This window comes from Zea mays, chromosome 8, assembly GCF_902167145.1.
Source record: "Zea mays cultivar B73 chromosome 8, Zm-B73-REFERENCE-NAM-5.0, whole genome shotgun sequence".
NCBI classification, from domain to species: Eukaryota; Viridiplantae; Streptophyta; class Magnoliopsida; order Poales; family Poaceae; genus Zea; species Zea mays.
The window spans coordinates 30,166,714-30,184,925 of NC_050103.1; the positions used below are offsets into that span (position 1 = coordinate 30,166,714).

An 18,212-nucleotide genomic window follows, 5' to 3' on the forward strand; every position below is an offset into this window, starting at 1 on the left:
TTCGCGGAGATGGGCAATGTACAACAGTGAGGTGCGCCGTTGGGCCAACGATGGGCCTTTGGTCCACACGCTGGGCCGCACGAACCCCTAGCACACGCGCACTGGTATAGCATTTGTTTCATTAGTGCCACACCGGCTATTGAAAGTGACGGAACATGGTTTATAAGCATAGTTGTGTATCATATGTTGCTCACCGAGAGAGATGGAACGTGGCTTATAAACCTGTGTATGAACTGTTTGTTTTGTTGCGCGGGACTAAAGGAGGCAGAACAGCTGTTGGCAGAACGCGTCAGAGGCAGAACGGCAGACTACTATTGCTTACTTAATAAGTAGTAGAGATTGCTTCTGTAAAAACCATCTGAAGTAACATAAATGCAGAATTTGTCGAGTCATCGTGACAAGAAATCCGTCGTTTCATAAACCCTAAACCGTGCATACCTTTTCATCTACATCCGCACGTAAGCCTAACAATATTCAAATTCTTGTGATAGCTAGATTATCGAGGAATCTAAATTCTTAGAAAATCTTTTTAAGAAGAAAAAAGCTAAAAGTTGTCCCAAACTGAGTCCTCATCTAGTCGGATTGGTTGGCTGCACGTCGGAAGCCAGGCGCGTGCAAGCGTGCACGTGCATTTTGGGTGTACCAACGGATGCAGCTAAATAGCTCCAAGGTAATTATTTTTGCATCTATTAATGCATCCACGTCTTCTGTATATAGACAACTAAAGATAAATTTAGATAAAGGGTCTGTTTGGTTCAGCTTTTTTCTGACCAGCTTTTCCGAGAATCTAGCTGTGGGGAGAATCTGGCTGTTTAGAGAATCTGAGTATCATTAAAATTACGTGCGGAGGAAGATAAAGTTTTTCATGGGGCTCAGGATCTATAAAGTGACAGATTACTACTATTGCGACGACTCAACCAATTATATGTTTATGTTGATTTTGAATAGTTTTTACCCAAACGGATTTTATTGAAGCTGGCTGAAAAGCTGAGTGTTTGGCAGTCTGCAGCAGCTTTTGGTGGCCAGAAGCTGCAAAAAGCCGAAACAAACAGGGGCAAAGTCAACTAGACGGTGATGCCGCCAACCAACCCCCTCTGCCCTCATGGCCATTTACACGGTCGCAATAATCTGAGACCTCAGCTCTCAACTATAGCCAACAGGAACGATAGAACAGAGAGTATAACTTCGGTATTTTTGGAGGGGAACATATCAGTTAAAAGTTAAAACTGTAGCCATTGGTGCAATCGTGCAACAAAACACAAACTTCCAAAACAACCCTTCCTGTGAGAAACCCTAACTCAGGATTGGGAGTTATATTAATTAACTCAGGTTGTTGGGCCTTACCCATTACATAGGAGTAAAACTGTTATTACACGGATAACACTTCACCTCTCCCTTCACTAATCAATCTATCATCCATTTTATAGTCTCTAACAAACCAGTATACCAAAGGTCCCTGGCTGAAAATCTGTTAAAGTCTACTTCAACGCTGCCCGCTGGGACTTATGGTATTAGGGCTGGTTTGCAAGCATCCAACACGGTAACAAAGGTTTACTACAGAAAACGGTTGTGTGGGAAGCAGGAAGGTTCTCTAATTTTAGAGCAGTTGCCTACGATGGAGCTTGATGGTGCACCAATGGCTGTTACATCTCCTTGCTTGGTGGATGCTTCTTCCTCCCATGTTCCTTCTTCGGATGTGGTTGAGCTCACTACGACTGTGGTAGACACTCTGGTGACTCCAGTTGCGGTGGCTCCTGCGTCCATATGTGGGGGGACTCTCGCTGTTGAGCAGGAGGTGCTTCATTCACACCAAAGACAAGCCTTCCTTGCGTCCGTTTCCCGGCGGCCTTCCAGAGTTCTGCCTGCTCCTCCCGTACAGCCCTTAAAATCAGGTTACAAGCTGCCCAACAAACCAATTCCAAGACGCAGTCGCAGAGTTGCTGGAGTGGGTGTTGAATTTACCTCTGCTGATCTTGACAGTCGTGCTACTAGGAAAATCATGAGAGCAGTAGGCATAATTACCAATAATAATGGTATGGATCAGAGGGCGCTTGATGAATATGCAAATCTGTTCAAGACACCCTTGTCAAGTTCTCATATAAAGGCTCTGGCAGCGCTGTTTGGCTGGCAGCCTCCTGAAGACATGTAGTTGCTCCCTTTGTCTGCTCTGGTCGCTTCCTGCACCCTTAAGATAAATGGATCCAGAACGTGTTCTTATCTGGAATGTTCGAGGATTAAACTCCTCAGCTAGGCAAGCTTCTGTTCGTTCCTTAGTTGATTCTGCTAGAATAGATATCGTCTGTTTACAAGAAACCAAAATGGATGTTATTAGTCGTGGAACCCTCCTTTCAGCCTTGGGTTCTAATTTTGATCACCATATTGAGCTCCCTGCTGTAGGTTCCAGCGGGGGAATTCTGGTAGCTTGGAAACACTGTGTGGATACCACTGGAGAGTTGTATGTGCGGAATAATAGTGTCTCGGTGCAGTTCTGTAATTGCAATGGGAGAACATGGTGGCTCACTTGCGTGTATGGACCACAGGGAAACAGTGAAAAAGTCCTTTTTTTGCAGGAGCTTAGGGACCTGAGATTGCTGTGTCATGGCCCTTGGATGATTGCTGGTGATTTCAACATGATTTATAAAGCTGAAGATAAGAATAATACTAACATAAACCGAGTTATGATGGGAAGATTTCGTAGCTTCATCAATGATCTTGCTCTAAGTGAGCTTCCTTTAATTGGTCGGAAATTCACTTGGTCTAGTCAGCAGATTCCCCCAACCCTAGTGAAACTTGACAGAGTATTATGCACATTGGACTGGGTGGATTTGTTTCTAAATTCCTTGCTTCAGAGTTCTGCCTCTAATGACTCAGACCACTGCCCCCTCCTTTTGGGCCTGAATGACAATAGTATGGCAGGAAGGCGCAGGTTTCATTTTGAGTCTTTTTGGCCTAAGTTTGAGGGATTTCTGGAGGCTGTTTCGTTGGCTTGGCATTCTGTTCCAGTTGTGCAGTGTCCTTTTGCAACTTTGAACTCTAAACTGAAAGCTACTGCTCGTGGGCTGCAGGCTTGGAGTGCTAAAAAGGTTGGGCATATTTCAGCCTCTTTAGCCCTTGCCCGTGTGCTCCTGCACCAGTTGGAAATTGTTCAAGACAGTCGTGGTCTTTCCCCAGCTGAGCTATGGTTTCTCTTATGTCTTAAGAAACACTCCCTTGCTCTATCTTCACTTCAAAGGACAATTGCCAGGCTCTGTTCCAGAATTGGGTGGCTGCGTGAGGGTGATGCTAATACTAAATTATTCCACATGCATTCAAGATTCCGCAAGAAGAAGAATTTTGTTCCTAAATTGGTCTCTAATGATGCTGTCCTAACCAGCCATGATGCCAAAGCTGATCTGGTCAACGAATTCTATAGCAATCTTTTGGGACAATGCAGCGATAGAGAGCAAACTATCTCTCTGGAAAGTTTGGGAATTCCTTGTCATGATCTGTCAGCCTTAGATGCACCATTCACTGAGAAGGAGGTATGGGACACAATTTTACACCTTCCTTCGGACAAGGCTCCAGGGCCAGATGGGTTCACAGGAAAATTCTATAGAGTCTGCTGGGAGATTATTAAGGCTGATGTTATGGCTGTTTTCTCGACGGTTGGGAGCAGAAGGTTCGCTAATTTTCAGATCCTTAATACTGCTTATATCACCCTTATTCCAAAGTTTGAGGGGGCCGATCAAGTTAAAAATTTCAGACCTATCAGTTTAGTTCATAGTGTTGCAAAATTGCTCACTAAACTTCTCGCTAATCGTTTGGCTGGAAGACTTCATGATATGGTTTCTCCTAACCAAAGTGCTTTTATTAAAGGCCGCTTCATTCAGGATAATTTTATGTTGGTGCAGCAAACCACCCGCTATCTCCATCAACAGAAGCAACCTAGGATGCTTCTAAAGCTTGACATCTCAAAGGCCTTTGATTCAGTCTCATGGCCCTTCCTCCTGGAAGTCTTGCAACATTTGGGATTTGGCCAAGTCTGGAGAGATATTATTAGTGGCTTGCTATGGACTTCCTCATCTCAGGTGTTACTTAATGGGTTACCTGGACAACCTATTCTTCATCGTCGTGGTCTCCGGCAGGGGGATCCTCTGTCTCCTTTTCTGTTCATCTTGGTCATGGATACTCTAGGCTTCTTGATTAATAAGGCCGCACAGGATGGATTGTTGCAGCCCCTTGCTCCTCGGGCATTGCAACACCGGGTTTCTCTCTATGCGGATGATGTGGTGATCTTTCTTCGGCCGGCAGCCATGGATATCAATGTTATTCTAGACTGTCTTCAGCTGTTTGGAGATGCTTCGGGTTTACGTACGAATGTTCAGAAATGCAGCGTGTACCCTATTAGATGTGGAGATCAGGACCTTACTTTGCTGCAGAATATGTTGCCTTGTGAGTTAGCTGAATTCCCTTGCCGCTATCTGGGTTTACCGCTTGCCATTAAAAAGCTTTCAAAAATCCAAGTACAACCCATCATTGATAAGATTGCAAATCAACTCTCTGGATGGAAGGCTGAGTTATTGACTAAAGTTGGTCGTAAGGTGCACGTCTAGCATGTCCTCACAGGGATGGTGATCTACTTGGCCATGGCTGTTGACCTTCCAGCTTGGGCCCTTAAAGCCATTGATAAGATTCGTCGAGGTTTTCTGTAGCGTGGTCGAAGAGATGTAAAAGGTGGCCACTGTCACGTGGCTTGGGGAATTGTTTGTAGGCCTCGCGAATTGGGTGGTCTAGGCATTTCCAGCATGAAAGAACTTGCTTGGTCTCTTAGAATGAGATGGCTTTGGCTGGCTAAAACTGAGCCATCTCGCCCGTGGGCCTCTCTTGCTATCCAGGTTCCAAAAAAGGTAAAAGATTTCTTCTCCATGGCTATGCAAACTGAGCTTGGTAATGGGGCTACAACATATTTCTGGACTGATAGGTGGTTATCGGGTCACAGAATTGCGGAGTTAGTCCCTCGATTATTTGGGATCATCCCTAAGAGACGGGTTAGCAAGAGAACAGTGGTGGATGCTATCTCTAATCAGAGCTGGATTTCTGACATTCAAGGAGCTCTTTCGGTTGGAATTATCAATGAATTTCTCATTTTGTGGGATTTAATTGACTCAATTGTTTTAAGACCTCAAGTTGAAGACAAACATTTCTTCCGTCTAGCTACAAACGGAAAGTTCTCCTCTAAGGAAGCATATAAGGGTTTCTTTTTGGGATCTTCTGAGTTTGAGCCTTTTCATAGAATATGGAAATCTTGGGCTCCTCCAAAAACCAAGTTTTTTATGTGGTTGGTCGCTCACAGGAAGGTTTGGACAGCAGACAGGCTGCAGAAAAGAGGTATGGACCATCCAGAGAGATGTCCACTATGTGACCAGGATCAAGAAACCTTGGACCATATGTTGATCAGATATGTCTTTGCTCGAGAATTCTGGTTTAAATTGCTTCTTCAAGTGAACCTGCAGTTTCTTGCCCCCCAATCTGAGGATAGTGCTTTTCTTGAATGGTGGAGAATGTTATGCACCAAAGTCTCTGGAATTGCAAGGGACGGCCTCAATTCTCTAGTCATTCTGGGAGTTTGGACCTTATGGAAGCAACGCAACGGCTGTGTTTTTGACAATAAGAACCCCAGTATTGCTGATGCTATTAGAAGAGTTGAGTTGGAGGTTCACCTATGGGAGATGGCTGGTGCAAAAAAGTTGTCTTTGCTCATCGCCCCCATTCCGGGCATCCCTGCTAGTTAGCTAGCATTGTGGTTATTTTTGTTAGTTTCTTCTTTAGACATGGATGGGTTTTTGTATGCCTGTTACTGGCCGCCATAGGCGCCTCTTTTGTTTTTTCTTCTGTAATTGTCCTTCTTCTTTAATATAATATCGCGCAGTTCTCCTGCGCTTTCGAGAAAAAAAAAGTATACCAAAGATGGAAACAGCCTTAGCAATGGTATACCACCTGCTTCGGCTAATAGCATCTGAACTGAACTGTGCCTTCTTGGGGGGGGAATGGAGACATCCCTCCCTCTCGAAGTCAGAAGCACCTTTCAGTAAGTATTTAATTTGAGCAAGCACATTATAGATGGAGATGAACAGTCTCTCAAAGATCAAACGGCTTCACATGATTCAGTTTGCATTCACTTGGACAATCACATCCGACAGGGGCAATCTGTGTAACTGACTAACTGTAACCTGTTGCTATGCACACTACGGTCACATTAATATTTACCAAAGCCATTTCAGTAATGACTTGTCCTCTCTAATGGGAGTGTAATAATATACAAGATAGGTAATGTAATGTCATGCCAAGAGAGGGGCAAAACTAGTACTGATAGGTGTGATCACTATACATGTGTGCTGTCATGTTGAGGGCTTGAAGCATAGCTTCTCCTTGCTTGTTCACCGTGAAGACTGAAGACACACATGCCACCGTTGTTTACATCAATGGCACGAAACCTGCATATTATTCACTAGCTGGAGTATTTGAGGAAAGGAAAAAAAAACAAGTTTTTTGTATAAATCTTGGTGACATAACACTGACAAACAATTTCATTAAAAATTTCCAGACGTTGAACGTGGGACAAATAAAGTTAGCCAGAATTGGAGCCACAGAAAAGTTCAGACGACTTGCCTCTCAGGAGGTATACCCAGCGCTGTGCAGATGAGCGCGCGCAAAATGGATTTGTGTGTAACCACCAAGAAGTTCTCTCCCTGTCGTCCCACAAAAAAGAGAAAAAAAGGGTCAAAACCGGAGTTCAGTCAAGGACAATGGCACACCCTGAACCTGGAGACAATAAGTAGGAAAGGTTGATGTATTATCCCGGAGTGAGCAAGATTTGCTCGCAGGTTTGTCTCGCTATCATCCCCCACAACTTCCTAATCGGGTATATGCCATTGACATGAAAATTTGCAGGGTCCTCCCTCCATTTGGTGTACAGCTCCGGATATTGCTTCTTAGCATCCGCTGTCCCCAAGCATGTAACATGGTCAATTTTCCTAAAACCGAAATGAACGAGCTACTCCTAGAAGATTTACTTCATTACCATTGGTCATGCCCTCTAAGAAGAAGAGATGTGCCTCTTTCAATGAATCGAGAAAAACAAGGGCTTCATCCTTATTTTTCCATATAATTTCAGCGGTTGCCTGCACATATACAAGTGTCACTTCCTTATAAGCTCAGCATTTAGATATACAGTAGGCTTGGAGTTAAGTCTCTGCCTGCTTGGCGCCGGTTTCCGTTAACAGACAGATTTGAACTTCCCTAGACAAAAGCAACGATTTCAGCAATAAACTTCAGAAGGCACATGTTTTTAACTAGTTTTACTCGGTAGCTAATAGAATTCATAAAAAGGGGGTATCGTGACCGAATGAATTGGTAAAATGATTGGTCGAACATACTTTCCAGCGTGTAGCTAACTACATGCAAATTGCATTTCACAGTCCACATTCATGTCCAATGTAAATGAAAATTGTTGGGTAATTAACGGTACACCACCAACAAACCTGGACATTGCTTTCTGCATTCCATGAGCTTAGGCCATGCCTGACAAGAGTAATCTTCTTGGAAGATGTTAGGATCCTATTGGTGAGTGATGCCGTTGCTCCTGTGAAGCTGTAAGCAGCACCGGTGACTGGGGCTTCATTATCAGGAAGGGGAAGAAGACTCTACAGATGCATCGCTCAGGCCACTGTGAGCTGCTCTGATGGAGAAGACCCTCAGTTTGCCTGCTGCAGCAGAGGCAAGAACAACAAGTAATCAGCGTCGACAGCACAAGAACCTGTTCTGTTCTAAACATGCTGAAGCGATAACACTCCACTCTCCTTTGGAGCGGTATGAGAAGGTACTCCTGAATCCTGACTAAGCATAATATATGGTCGTCAGAGCAGTAATTCCATGGAGAGAAAACAATGGCGCATCATCAGTATTCAGCCAGTAAGATTATAAAGTTTATAAGAGCATCCCAAAAGGGCTGTGAATAGATCAATTCAGCACACAGGTCCTGAAAGGCAAAGATGTGTCTCTTTTACTAATAATATGATTGCTCAGGATATTTCACCATATTCCAGTGAGTAATTGCATGGTGATTGGAATATATGGAGCAGGAAGCAATACATGTGTGCAGCGCAATCATGTTGTTGGCTTGACTTAGTCGACGACATAATAAAAAAACTGAGGCCTTGTTCGGTTATTCCAATTCCATGTGGATTGAAGTGTATTGGAATGAATTGAGATGTATTTTGACTTGCTATGGATTTAAACCGACTCAATACCGCCCAATCCACATGGATTAACGGTGAAATGAACAAGCCCTGAAGAGGTTCCACAACTGATTCCAAGAGTCTCATAGATGCCAAAACAAAAAATGAAAAATATGAACGTAGAACACCATTTTACAGTTAGCTAGGTGGTGGACTAATGGTTGATAAGCTAAGAACTGGTGACACAAGTTTCAAACCCAACTGTGACACCAGGTGCATAAATCAAATGGTTGTCCCGTCAGTATATTTTCGGAAAACATTCCGGATATATCACAAGTAGAGAAGAATTGCATGATTTCGGGAAACCTGGATCTGCAGCTAGCTTATCAGTCACTACGCAAAAAATGAAAAATATGAACGTAGAACACCATTTTACAAGTTAGCTAGGTGGTGGACTAATGGTTGATAAGCTAAGAACTGGTGACACAAGTTTCAAACCCAACTGTGACACCTGGTGCATAAATCGAATGGTTGTCCCGTCAGTATATTTTCGGAAAACATTCCGGATATATCACAAGTAGAGAAGAATTGCATGATTTCGGGAAACCTGGATCTGCAGCTAGCTTATCAGTCACTACGGAAAACACTTCGACAAAATTTTATCTTATTTTGCATAAAGCGAGAGGGGAAAGGGAACCACGACTGTGGAACCATGGAAACTGGTGCTTTATACAGTAGAGATTTGAGCATAAAGGTGTTAACTGCTACCAATAGTCCTTGCAAGAACAGGTGCCTTCTTTGAACAAATGGAAGCGTGTTCTATCTCTAACAACAATTTCTCTCCCATATACTTTGGATATTAGTTTGGTAACATGATGGCAATCATGGCAAACTCTAAGGTTCTTGAATATCCGAATAGGCATATTGTCACTTATACTAATCAAAGCAAATGCAATTGCCAGCTTCTCACTATGCCGACTAAGAGCACCCTCCTTCTCTTCTTCTTCGATGTCAAGCAAAACTTCCTTCATGTCTGGGATGTAACCCTCCTCCAATCTAATTCTAGTATCAATCTCATACCATTTTGACAAAATATCTTTTATGCGAGGATGAGAGAGATCTCCAACAATGAATTGATGAATAACTCCATTAACCTCCACAGTGCTACAACCAGGTGTCTTGTCAACTCCCTTTTCACGCATTAGGTGCCTGATTTCCCTAGCAGAAGCATGCCTACCTGATGCAGCATAAATGTTAGATAGAAGTACATAAGCGCCACTTTTGTCAGGTTCCAACAAGATCCAATGCTTGGCAACATACTCGGCGAATTCCACATTCTTGTGAAATCTACAACCAGCCATCAGAGCTCCCCAGATCAAGGCATCGGGTTCCATGGGCATTTTCTGAATCATCTCTTTGGCCTCATAAAGAAAGCCATTTCGTGCCAGGAGGTCTACCATGCATCCGTAGTGCTCAATCTTTGGTTTAATGCCATACTTTCTCACCATCGAATCGAAAAGCTCTCGGCCCTTGTCAACCAACCCTGCATGTGTGCACGCACACAACACACCAATGAAGGCAATGTCATCCGGTCTGATACCTGAGCTCTCCATCTGAGCGAAGAGCATTACAGCCTCCGAACCTCGTCCGTGCATTGCCAGTCCTTTTATCATAGTAGTCCAAGCCAGCACATTCTTGTACTGCATTCTTTCAAAAACGTCCATTGCGAGCTGCACCTCACCACACTTGGAATACATATCAACCAAAGCAGTGCCAAAAAACAGGTTGATCTTAATGCCATGAGCCTTGAGGTAACCATGCACCCACTTCCCCTGCTCCAGTGCCCCGTGCTGTGCACAAGCTGCGAGCACCCCCACGAGCACTGTGTCATCCGGGCGGACATCCTCAGCCTGCATCCGCGCGAATATCCTCAGTGCTTCCCTCCCATCACCGGCCTGAACATACCCATTCACCATGGCGCTCCAAGACACAGCATTCCTCGCAGGCATTTCGTCAAACAGTGCCCGGGCGTCAGCGAGCCGGCCCGCCCTCGCGTAGGCGGTGATGAGGGTGTTGAACGTCGAGGCATCCACTGCAGCGGCCGTCCGCAGGAGGAGAAGCCCGTCGGCGAGGCTGCCGAGGAAGCCCGCGTGCACGCGGATAAGCGCGTTGCTGACGAGGACGAACCGGTCCAGACCGAGCTTGACGGCGTGGGTGTGCACGGTAAGTGCCAGCACCGCGGCGCCCGGTACTGCCGGGGACAGCGCCATGGACTTGAGGAGGGAAGGAAGGGTGTGCGGGGTGGGAAGGAGGCCGGCGCGGAGGAGGTGGGCGTAGAGCGGAAGCGCGAGGTGCGGGCGCGCGGAGCGGGAGAGGGCCCGGATGAGCGCGTCGTGGAGCTCCACACTCCGCGGGAGCTGCCCGGACGTAAGCAGCGCCGCCTGGATCCGCACAATCGCCCGCGCTTCGCCGCATCGCGACAGCAGGTCCACGTAGCCCGCGACACCAAACATCTAATGACGTGTGTCCGCGGAGTCGAGGAGGGCGAGGGAGGGGAAGTTAAAAGAGATGGAGATGGGCAGGCACCTGTGGGCTGTGGCTGTGGTGCAGCAGCCGCGGAGGCGACGAGACGTCGAGACGGGTGCGCGCGGCCGGCCACAGCGGCGTGGCCAGGGTGTATTAGGCCAAACACCGGCACGGCATAGCACTATTAGAGCAACTCCAGTAGTTCTCTAAAAGACTTCCTAAATCAATAATTTAGGTAATTAACATAAAATCTATTCTCCAACTGTTCTCTAAACGAACTTTCTAAATTTAACAACTTGTCATCTAACCTTATTTTCTCTCTACATTTGGCAATCATTTATCAACTCCCTAAATAAAAATGTTAGACTGCATTATATAGTTTTTGTAACTTATTTTTTATGTGGATAGATACAAAACAAAATTACAACCTATATTTAGAGAACTATTGGAGAACTCACATTTTTTTACTCCAAAAACCATTTAGCAACTTATTAAATCTGTGATTTAGAGAGCTAAAATTTACACAACTATTGAAGTTGCTCTTAGCCACCACGGCACCACACTACTACAAACTACTACTAACCGTGTCTTGCCGTGCGCCCGTGCGGCACTAGCGGCCTAGTTACTACACCTATAATGTATAATCATGTCGTACTGGTACGACACTAACATATAATAGTGTCTGTATCAGTTCAAACACTATTTTATTTTAAAAGCTCAAAAAATATAAATTATATATAATTTTAAAACTTGAATATTTATTCCTGAACTCATTATATTTAAAACATCACAAAGAATAATTTACAATAACAAGCACATGTCACAATTATATTTATATATCATTGGTTGGTCTAAGTAATGTCTAACTGTGTCGGTCACTTAATCGTGTCGTGTCGTGCTCGTGCCAGTCTATCGTGTCGGAGTGGCGGTTCAAGCACGGTACTAGACCTGTGTCGCGTCAGCACTAGCACTATATGAATCGTGCTCGTGCCCGTGTCGTGCCGAAACACTACGATCGTGACGTGCTTAGTGTCAGCCCATTTTGGCACGCACATTTGGCCATCTATAGGGCAGGGAAGCGCAGCTCATTCTATACTACTCTATTAAGAACCTAATGTAGTTATCTGGTGCTACTACGACTTCACCCTCCGCGCTGACACACTGGATCCGCTCCACGTGTCCCGACTGGCTCTCCGACCCCACGCGCCCCGCCTCGATGTCGTGTCCTATGGGCCCCACGCCGAACATCCGCGCAACACTCTCTCAGCTACTACCCTGTGGACCCTAGTGCTCGCGCAGTCGGTTACTGTGTTTGCTCAGCACCCGATCCCGCCCACGCAGCTACCACACTGTAAAAAAAAGTATAGAGAGAGCACTCGAACCTACGCCCACAGCTCCATAAATTTGGAGCTAACTAACAGACCTATTTATATAATATATAACAACCGTATTAAAATATGAGCAATTGGCTAGTTGTTGTTTATGTCTTGTGTGAAGGATCGGATCAGACTCAGACGCATGCCAGCGGTGGCCACACGTGCCGCATGCCTCGTGCATATAATTTATGTGGTACCATTTTCCACTCAGACGCATAGGATAGGGATGTAACGACTATATATCTGTCGGATAGTACCATTTCATACTCATATCCATTAATAAAATTATATTTGTTGGGTTACCCAAATACGCTCGTAGATATTAAATCTTACCCATATTTGTACTTGTGCGGATAATTTTACCCGTCGAGTAACCCGTACTCACTAGAAAGGTCTTAAATTCTAATATTTCTATCACTTAAAATGTCAAATAAACACACAAATATAAGTTCACCTTAAAATATAGAAATCATGTGATTACATAACTTAGTAGTTAAAAAATAATATTCAGAGAAGGATTTTCTTTAGCTAAGATATGCTCATTATTGATAATAATATTATGATGGATGTATAATTTACTCATGGGTATATGGATATGGTAGTACCCATTCATATCTATATTCGTCTACCCGACGGATAGAGATTTTGGTCCACTATTATACCCGCGGATAGAGAAAACATTTCAACCTACCTATATATTGAATAAAACCTGTCGAATTTTCGGGTTTCAGGTATCTATTATTATCTCTAGAGGTGAAGATATTTCTACGGACCACCGGCCCAACCCATTAAGACTCAACACAGACATAGGTAGGCCCAGAGTTGCATTGCCTGCCGCGGTGCCGCCGCCACACTTCCGCCACCAACAGGCTCCAATTTTTCAGCACTGAAACACATTCTCCAATTTTTCATCTTATTACTGATACTGGCCTTTTGCAAGATTATGCATGTGATCTTTGTACTTTAATCTAGAAATTGCACAATGTCATCTGCTACCTACCGCATGTAAAATGAATATTCAGGCGAGGATCCTTTGATCCTCCTCGATGTTGACCCTTTTAAAAAAAATCCTTCAATAAACAAACATATATTAGCGAAGAGAAAAGTACCGCATGCAAGAAAAAACACAAAGTGACGACAGTTCTTGGCTTTTGGTTGAACCGAATTTTTGTATTTTAGTCTTTTTTCGGAAAAAAGCATGTTTGGATCCTAGAAAAATTTAATGGCGCTGAGGTAACACAGCTCAGCGCCATAGTCTATGGTGCCGAGATACCTGCTGCGTTGGCACAACTTGGACGCCGTGGCACCGAGCTCGACGCCGCCGAGCTCGGTTGTATAAAAAATTCGGCCGTCCTCCCCTGCATGCATGTCTGCTGCTTGCTACCGGTGTGCGTTCCGCTGCTCTGCTTCCATTCCATGACAGCGTGAGGTGAGGTCAGGGCCGGCCCTGAGGGGGTGCCGAGGGTGCGGCCGCACCGGGCCCCAAAAAACAAAGGGCCTCTAGCCACTTGACGCTAGCATTTTTTTATTAAACCTATCTATTCTAGACACGAATACGCAAAAAGCGATGCGCTATCGAGTTATCGACTAATCTCGTTTATATTGTTAAACTAATGTCTCAATTACTTATCGAATACTCCATCCGTTTCAAAATAGTATTTGGTTTAGCTCTTAATTTTTATGTTTATATTGATGATGATAAATCCACTAAAGAAGCAAAACAAACTTTATTTTGATATAGAGAGAGTATTATAAACTATACATATGATGGTTGCTTCGGTAGAGAGAAACTTTTTAAAATTAAATTTTTTTATGAACTATTTATGATCAACTATAACTCAAGAGAGGTTAAATGGTTTTAGGATTCTGTATATCGAAAAAAAAGTTGTTGGATGAGATTGATCTCGATGATATAAGCGATGACTTTGTATCACAAAATGTTAGAAGATATTTTTAATAATATCATATAACAAGTAAGTGTTTTTTGCTATATTTTATATTTGTTATCTTATAAATTTTAAAACAGTACATAATAATTTTTATACGTTAAATATTCAATAATATACGTATAATTATATATATTTGTGTGTGGATGATGCATCTATATTAAATTTTGCACTGAGCCACTGAAAAACCACGAACGGCGGCCATGGGTGAGGTGTCAGTGGTGGAGTGGAGAGGTGGAGCAGACAGAAGCACAGAGCGCTCGGGAGGTGTCGGGGTCGTCCTTTCCTTGCTTCAGGAATGGAAGTCCCGTCCTCGCCTGGCCTGGCCTTTTGCTCGCTGCTCGGCCACCCACCGCCCAGCGGAGAGAGTGGTGGATCGGAGACGAGACGGCCTGTGGGCTGGCTGGCTGTCACGCAGCTGATGATAGGAGGGGACGAGTAGGGCAGTGTTACAGCGAAGAAAAAGGGCGCCACGCCAGTACTGGCAGTACATACTATGATTTGAGGTCTCAGAGGCTCCTTTGCCGGTTGCTTTTCATTTCGCCACCAAAAGATCTACTCCTGGCTCAGGCGAGCCTTCGCATCAACATTTCTTTCTTTTTTCTATTTTTCATCATGCCACATTGGATTTGTTTAGGTGTGAGATGTGAGAAAGAGCAACCGTACGTTTTTTTTCCCACGGAACAATAGACACGGCACATGCATACAGGGGAGGACGACCGAATTTTTTATACAACCGGCGCCGAGCTCGGTGCCACGTCGGCACCACGACATTCAGGTTGTGCCAGCACAGTAGGTATCTCGGCGTTATAGACTATAACGTCGAACTGTGTTACCTCAGCGCCATAGGCTATGACGCCGAGCAAAGAATATAAAAATGACATTAAATTTTTCTAGAATCTAAACGTGATTTTTTTCGAAAAAAGTCCAAAATACAAAAAATTCAGTTTGGTTGTACGTAGTGTTGTCCAGGCCTAGTTTAAGTATAAATTACTTCGCTGAATATTTTTAGGATGATTATTGGATAATTAAAATAAAATGGTTTGTGTCAGGTATAAAAACCTTTTTTTATTACGTATATGATGTAATGAAAGAGGAAAACAACATAACATATATAGAAAAGTTTTATATATAATCAATCAAATAATCTTATTATAGATCGTTGGCCATTGAACTTCTTTTATCTAACCACATATGCTTGCAACATGTTCATGTTATGATATGTATGATTGTTTTGACCGACGTATATATTGTAAACATGCAAAAGAAATGGTAAATATTGCAAACTTTTATTTGAATAAAACATGATACGTTATTTCCGTTTATATTTGGGTGTGGATTGGAATGAAGAGGGACGATATCCTTTTCGTAGAAGGCATCATGTGGGGCTCTTTTTGGTCTTTGTAGAATTGTAGAGACTTCCACCATACACCGAATGGATACTCCTATCCAAAACGTCTTGATCGTACGTTAAAAAAAACGTCTTGATCTATAGAAATCATTTATCTAAAGAAGGAAGCTAGTCGAATAATTTGGATTCAAGCCTATAACTGCTGTCGACAGCGGAGCAAGATTATATTCTGTGGCAAATCACAAAACCAGCTAAGCATAAGTGAATAGCGATTAACAACATACGTTAATTAGTAGCACGAGCTAGCTAGTGGAGATAGTGGCTATAGAGTCCCGGTTAGGAAACTAACATTGTTTCTAAATCGGGAGTAGGTATATATTAGGGGGTGTTTAGGACTACCCTATGTTTCAACTCTAGCATAGAGCTGTAGTTTATAATATAAATTTAAATAATTTAAAAATTTATCTAAATAATAAATAAAAAACTTATTTAAGTGTTTTCTAAAATTTTGTAATTAATTCAGCTCCACGATGTTCTAGAGCACCTAATGACATGTTCTACTAACTTTAACTTTCTAAAGTGTTTTCTAAAGTATTATAAATAATGATGATGTGTCGTGCCACGGGGTTAGTAACTCTAGCCATGTAGATAAGATGTTGGAAGATAAAGATGTACATTTGTAACATTATAAACTGGATATTGATGTATCTTGCCACATTAGAGCAAATAATGAAAGTTCGGGGAATCAAGTGACTTAACATTCAAGTTCGGGGACCTAAGTGACACAATATGTCAAGTTGGGAACCCTAAATGATTCAGACATGACATGTCACGTCGTCATCTGGTTTTGCAAACCCGGCTTTGTGTTGATTTACATGGCCGAACAAAGTTCAAGGACCCGCTTGCCAGGTTTTCTGAGTTCAAGGACTAAGTGACATAACGTACCAAGTTCGGAAACCGCTAGTAATGTACTTTGCTCTAGAAAAAAGTAGATCATCGTAGGTGGACGTACATATGTCACGAATCGAAAAGAAGCTGCGCAGCTATAGCCGGCTGTAGCCGTAGGGAATTTTATTCACGCACGTATAGCAACGTAAGACGACACAAATAGATAATACAGTAGTACGTATATATAATCGTTCGAGCTGCGGTCATGAATTGACGTTGCGCGTGAGGCTCTCCTTGAGACCGTCAAGGTAGTCGTGGACGGTGACGTAGTTGACGTCCGGGTAGAGCTCCGTGGCCTCGACGCCGCCGGCCTCGGCGTCGACGGTCTGGTCGCAGACGCCGGCGACGACGGTGGCGTGCACCATGGCCAGCTGGAAGTTGAGCGGCAGCGGCGAGTCCCTGATCCTGTTGACGAGCTCCTCGTCGGGCATGTAGTACTTGTCCAGCGCCCTCCCCGTCTTGTCCTCCCAGAGGCGCACCAGGTGGGCGAGCGAGCAGGTGTTGGCCGGCGGCCGCAGGTAGAGGGTCTTGTCGAGCGCCCGCGGGTCGTCCACGGCCCTCACCGTGACCGCGGCCATGTCCGCCTCGTGCACGAAGATGGCGCGCGTGGCGTCGTCCCCGAAGACGGTGGCCCTGGTGGCCGGAAGCCCGTCGGCGTGGGGGTCACCGAGGCGCGGCAGCACGAAGCCGTGCGCCCAGTAACTGCAGACGAAGGTGTGCGGGATCCCGGCGGCTCTGATGGCCTGGCGGACCCGGACCTTGGCCAGCACGATGCTCCGCGCCGGCTCCAGCACCGCCGCTGATCGCGCGGCCTGCTCCACGTCGCACCCGTACTCGGACGGCACGAACCGCTTGACGCTGCCGCCTGCTTCCTTGATGGCTGCCACAATCCTGAGCTGGCCGTCTTCTAGGTCATGCGGTCCGTGGTGGCCGACGGCGGAGATGACCACGTCAACCTGGTGGAACGCCGCCACCAAGCTCTCGTGGTCGTAGATGTCACCCTGCATGTGCATGATTAATTAGGGCTGCATGCTCTACCTCTGCTGGTGTTCATAGTGTACGTACTCCAATAACGGTTGCTCCGCTGGCCTTGATGGTCTCGAGAAGCTCTAGCTTGCTGCTGCTGGCTGGGCGGACGAGCACGGCCGTGGGGTGGCCGGCGGCGAGGCTGGCCTTGACGAGGTGCTGCCCCATCATCCCCGTACCACCAATGACCAGTATCCTGCTGCTGTTATTACCCAAGGACGACGAGAACGACGACTCCATGTTGTCTATTTGTGAACGAAGAGATTTTATCAGGAATAAACTGCATCCATCCATGGGGATGCATGGTGGATCTCTTTATACACGCGCGTGTATTCTTATATTATCTTCACTTTCTAATCTAAACTCATCATTGTCAACAGCGTAACTAGCCCGCCTGCCCTCTGACATTTGACGATACACATTATTAATTATACTATTCAGTCACAGCTTAATTTGAACTAGCTAGTACTCTATTTTTTTTATCGAACTTTCGAGAAGAAATAGAAAACTCCTCTCTCGTAGAGAAACATGCACATGCGCAGCTTGATTTCGTCGAGAGAGATGCAATCAACAAGAAGAGAATTATAAAATATAGATAGGAATTATAATTTTAATCAATTAGACGACTTAGGTATATTTTTTGTTTACAGTACGGAATTAATTAACTCGCACATGCATTACGAATACGAACGGCAATAGTGTCTTGTGTTAGTTTCACAGTTTGTGTGTGTACACTAATCCAGTATATTATAACTTTAGCTGCGGTCGTAAGACTATCTGCAAGTTTACCAAATTTACCTAAAAACATTGTTTTGCTCTGTTC

The 18,212-nt window shown here is 44.4% G+C and overlaps 2 protein-coding genes across 8 annotated transcripts; both read right to left on the reverse strand.

Annotated features, from left to right (window-relative positions):
• Positions 1-6,115: 6,115 nt before the first annotated feature.
• Positions 6,116-10,784, reverse strand: LOC103636848 (pentatricopeptide repeat-containing protein At5g66520). Of its 7 annotated transcripts, XM_035961651.1 has the most exons (5): positions 7,521-10,784; positions 7,236-7,278; positions 7,061-7,160; positions 6,649-6,981; positions 6,116-6,473 (listed from the first exon to the last, which is right to left on the reverse strand). In XM_035961651.1, exon 1 carries the CDS (start codon positions 10,727-10,729, stop codon positions 8,981-8,983), a length of 1,749 nt encoding a protein of 582 aa, XP_035817544.1. In that variant the 5' UTR covers positions 10,730-10,784; the 3' UTR covers positions 6,116-6,473; positions 6,649-6,981; positions 7,061-7,160; positions 7,236-7,278; positions 7,521-8,980. The 7 variants fall into 7 exon arrangements, with proteins under 7 accessions (XP_035817544.1, XP_035817542.1, XP_035817543.1 ...); XM_035961649.1 differs by having other exon boundaries at positions 6,116-6,981; positions 7,236-7,273; XM_035961650.1 differs by having other exon boundaries at positions 6,116-6,981.
• A 5,568-nt stretch (positions 10,785-16,352) lies between these two features.
• On the reverse strand, positions 16,353-17,785 carry LOC103635019 (isoflavone reductase homolog IRL-like). Its single transcript, XM_008657587.3, has 2 exons — positions 17,429-17,785; positions 16,353-17,364 (listed from the first exon to the last, which is right to left on the reverse strand). The coding sequence occupies exons 1-2, from the start codon at positions 17,681-17,683 to the stop codon at positions 16,567-16,569; spliced, it is 1,053 nt and encodes a 350-aa protein (XP_008655809.1). The 5' UTR covers positions 17,684-17,785; the 3' UTR covers positions 16,353-16,566.
• Positions 17,786-18,212: the final 427 nt, after the last annotated feature.